At 41.8% G+C, this 4,858-nt stretch overlaps 1 protein-coding gene across 2 annotated transcripts in view; it reads right to left on the minus strand.

The window, feature by feature from the left end:
* The window catches only part of EPB41L4A (erythrocyte membrane protein band 4.1 like 4A), a 285,877-nt gene that overhangs the window by 80,398 nt on the left and 200,621 nt on the right, over positions 1-4,858 (minus strand). For both annotated transcript variants that reach the window (XM_019517262.1, XM_019517261.1), the window contains exon 10: positions 2,190-2,281. In XM_019517262.1, coding sequence (XP_019372807.1) covers positions 2,190-2,281 — 92 coding nt within the window. The remainder of the gene's footprint in view (positions 1-2,189; positions 2,282-4,858) is intronic.

Below are 4,858 nucleotides of genomic sequence, written 5' to 3' on the forward strand. Positions count from 1 at the left end.
TTTTTTTTTAGCTTTTATAAATAAATTGAGAGCTTTCAAAGAACTAAATGAATTAGTTACATAAAACATGAACAGTAAACTTTAAAATCATTAGTTTGCTTAAACATTATCCTACTTCAGAGCTGTCCAACTTCAGAGCAGCCAGGAGATACATTCTGCAAGGGGCATGCATACTGAGCTGCACAGCACCCCCTCTGAATCAGCGGCATTAGCTCACCTCCACCAGCATTATACGAGACCTCTCCTCTCCACTGCCACCCCCACTCAAGCCACATGAGTGAACCCCCAACTGCTGCCACATAAGTACCCTGACCTACCCCCCTCCCAGCCCTCCTGTCATGTGAATCGCCCCCACTGCCACCATCACATGGATGATACCATCTCCCTTGCTGTGTAAGCCCTCCCCCTGCTGCCACCAGCATATGAGATACCCCCCACACATGAGAGCAGCATGAGCCCCTACCCAAGGCCCCTTGTGGGTAGTAAGCTCACTGGGCTTCCCACCATGCTACCCAGAGCAACAGGAGCAGTGGCAGCCAAGCAGCAGCCAGGAAGGAGCCAGGGTGCCCCTCACATCTGGTCCAGAGGTTGCCAGGTAGACAGCCCTTTCCTACTCTCACAGATTTCAACCGTATTTGTGTTATGTGCTCTGTATTACATCTTAAACAAGTACATTAAAGAAAGGAGCTGATCTAATTTAATAAGAGACTCACTTGAGTTTGGTAGTGAAGAATTCAAAAGCTTGTCTAAGTCTAGCCCAGCCATGTAACTGCTCCAATAAAACATATCACCCACAAAAATCCTTGCCTGTCACTTGTGCATCTTATTTATACTAACACTGAGACATGGGTTCAAGCTTCAGTCTAGATTTTGAACCTCAAAATGTACAATATGTGGACATAAGTTTTGCTTTAGCCTATCCTAAAGATAAGGATTATTTATAAAATTCTGATCCAGGTCCAGGTTCATGAGCTCCCTGCATCAGGTACAGATTTTGGCAACCATTCAAGTTTCAGATCCAGGTTATTTTGTTCAGGATAACAATACATTTTTAAAAGTCAATGTCAGCATTTTAATTCAATTTTATTTTTTATACTCTGAAAGGAGACGATCTGTTAGCCACATTACAGTAATCTCTTTAAAGAAGACTACTTACTCTCTCCTTGATCCACTCCTTCAAAATTGCCCATGTAATTTAAGATATACAAATGATAAATTTAAGCAGGGATTATAACTATGGCTCATATTTTCAAAGTGGAACTCAATTTGGAGCAGCAGGAAGGAATGAGCCCTTATCATTAAACACTAACCAAAATCTATGAAATACCAAAGGGTGATATTCTCATTCTTGTTCTATGCCCTTTTAGGAAAGGTGGAATTGCCTCTTAAGGCTACATCCATATGAGCACAGACATTTGTTTCCTGAGGGACAAGCAGCAGCAGCACACCTGGTGCCACTGCTACTCGTCCCCAGGGAATGCCTGTGCCATGCACCCTCTGCTCCTAGTAGCCTTACCTGGGGGCTGGGGAAGCTGCAGCTGTGGCAATCCTGCCCCTCGGAGCCTAGCCAGCAGCTGGAGTGTGGCTCCAGCCAGCCAGGCTTCAGTTTCAGACAGCGTGCACTGTCCCACTTTTTTTTTTTTCACGTGGTTTTTTTGACCTCAGGATCTCCCAGGGTCAACCCCCGCACACTGCTATCTTGCAGCACAGGAAACACCTCAATGTGCGGTGCAGTGCCGTAGATGGATCTATGGCACCACATACTGCACAGCCATGCTCGTCCGGACATGGCTTAAAAGGCCAGATCTGGTAAGGTAAAAATCCTCTCGGTGCAGAAACTACGGAAGATAAAAGCAGGCTCTTCTCTAAGGATCCATTTATATGTACTGTGGAAGGAAGCATGCCGGTGAGAGGAAGGGTTTGTCAGCACTAGATTAGTAGCATACATCCTCTAATGATTCCAGGCAGCACCGCTGTCCAAAGGTGAATGGAAACAGGCTGATATAAATTTGGGTGGCTACTTAAAGCTGTCTAAATTAAAAAGGGGCTGTTCTGCCACAATAGCCAATCCTCACTTGGGCTAAGAGTTTGTGCTGTGCTGCTTTGGGGGGCAGTAAGAATCTTACCAAGCATGTTTATCTTCTCTTTTCATAACCCAATAAAACCTTAATAACTTTGGCTCCACTCACCTGAAGAACGTATGATGTTCTACACAGCATTTCCAGAGATGTTTACATGCGCTTTTGTTTCGGGCTTCAAAAAAGAATGAAGTTTCATTACACTGAAATAAAAAGTGGCAATACTATTATGAAGGATTCTCCCTAAAGGGTGGAATTTCATTTGCTGAACTTGACACATGGGACCTAATTGTATTTTTTCTTACACCAGAATATATTGGCTGGGGGCACACGCTGCTCATGATCAGATGCCTGCCTCCTCAATTTGGGTAGACCTGTAGCTATAAGAACTGCCTATATAACACAACTTCTGTGTTCCCAGTGAGAATTCATTGTCAAACCTGACCTTAAGTTAAGCTGTAAATTTCCTTTGGGAGACTTCCCTCAAAACCCACCCTAGGTAGCATGCAACCTATATATGGCAGTATGTTCTGAAAATCAGTCAACTGTGCATATTTACCACAAAAGAATTTCAACCTGAAGTGCTCAGCTAGTCACCAGATAAAAACAGGGAGAAAAGGATCCCGCTTTCTGTAATGTTGACAACACAGATGAAGATTTTCAAAAAAATGCATACCTACTAGACTCTTAGGTCATATTCAGAAGCTTCTGCTCAGCACCTTTACAAATCTGGGCAAAGGGTGCCTATACACATGCAGCAAGGCTGCTCCAGCGCAGTGTAATTTCAGTGAATTGGAACAGCCTCGATTAATCAAGTTTGCTGGAGCGTGGTAATTACCACACTCCAGCAGACTCCAGTGTCACGTGTATCAGTGTCCCTATGCTGAAAAATGGTGGCAGGGGGCGTTTTACCTAAAGCCTGTTTAACAAGCTTTAGTCAAAGCGCCTCTGCCTCCACTTTTCAGTACAGGGATGCTGATACACGTGATGCTCCGGGCACTTTAATTAGAGTCGCTCTCGGAGCCACTCTAATTAAAGCATACCCCCTCCCCCCCACTCCCAGAGTAGGTGTATAAATGCCCAAAGTGCCTAAATGAAGAATTAGAATCCTATTTTTAGGCTTTTTTTTTTATTTTAACTGATATTAAGTTACGATTTTGAGATTAATTACAGTATTTATTTTCATCAAACTATAAATTCAAGACCGTTCAACCACAAAACATTTCAATATAGCTGTCAGTCAACTTATTAAGAACTCACTTCTGTTGCTGGTATTCACATTTAGTAATACCTGACTATACTATTAGTCCCACTGACTTCAGTGCGACTGCTCAGATAGTAAAAATCTCTTCAATGTGAATAACAGGCATATACTCCGGTCCTGAAAACAATAAACTAATGATAGATAAAAGCATTTTCAAAACAGAATTTCCCCATTTTTAGCAGTTGGTTTTATAACATGGGTGTTTGCATATAAGGGCCACATCCACATGAGCGGGGTGTGTATTTGCAGCAACACAAATAGTAGCAGCATAAATTTGTGCTGTTACTTTGTGCTGCACTACATACCCCCCCCGCTTGTGCGGTTTGTAGCAGGACACACTGTCCCACTGCTCTGCAGGGTGGGCTGGTTGGGGCACAGAATGCCTCAGTGTGGGGCTAGCCAGCAGGCAGCCCCACAGTGAAGAGCCCTGTGTCCCAGCCAGCCAAGGAGCAGCATGTGCAGACAGGGAAACAGGTACCCCCCGTCTTGAGCCACCCTGCACCTCAGCCAGCTACTGCCTGGACAAGTCTGGATCCAGCCAATGGGCACATGTATGCTTTTATAAAGTATAGGCAGGTTTTCACAAATTTTCAATTAATTAGCTATTTTGATTTGCAAACAAGCTTGCAAATTATAAACTGATTTAAAGCATTCTTCAGAACCATTCCTAAAGGGAATTTATGAAGGTTACAGATTACTTGCTTGAGATATTTGCTTCAAATATGAAACAAACAATAATAAAAATGGGATTTTGCACCTATGATTAGAATCATCTATGTTTCATTCCTTGATGATAAACAAAGTGAAACACATCAATGTTATTTATTCATTTAGAAAATGTTACTTATATTTTTCCACTGAAAAAGTTAATTTGACAGCTTGAACACTTAGGTAACAGTTCGCGGGGGGGAAAGCGCATTTAAAACCTACACCCAAAATACATTTTCTATTTCATTAAAACATTACAGCAAAAGTGGGTCCCATAGTATGAGTCACTGCATGCAGCCCCAGGAAGCTAGAATCTATTCAAAAGAGACTGCTATAATATAGAATAAAAACAATACTTATATTCTTTGCAATACGGCCCAATAATGATACGTTCAGGAAAACATGATCTCAGGGTCGACAGAGGTCTGGGGAAAACAAGCTGATGAATTGAATACTCCCACAATGAACATGCAAAAGATTTAAATTGCTGTTTAGAGAAAACAAAACTCTAGGAAGTGAACACACTTGGGAAAGAAAAAACAAGCCATTTAAGAATTGTGGGTCTTCTTGAGAACAGTGAGAAAAGAAAATGGAATGTTTCCATGGTACAATAACTTCAGGATCTTTTAAACTAGCAGGACAAATGGGACCAAATTCTTTGATCTATACCAGGAAATTCGTTGGGAAAAAATAATTATTTATGCTGAAATTCTTAAGAATAAACTTGCAGTATGGGAATCTCTGAAAAATCAAAAAATATAGAAGTCAATCAACAGCAATATCATTTTCACTCTAGAAGTAGGATTTT

The sequence above is a fragment of the Gavialis gangeticus genome, unplaced genomic scaffold (genome assembly GCF_001723915.1).
Source record: "Gavialis gangeticus isolate Ggan-Ray unplaced genomic scaffold, GavGan_comp1, whole genome shotgun sequence".
In the NCBI taxonomy this organism is placed as follows: Eukaryota; Metazoa; Chordata; order Crocodylia; family Gavialidae; genus Gavialis; species Gavialis gangeticus.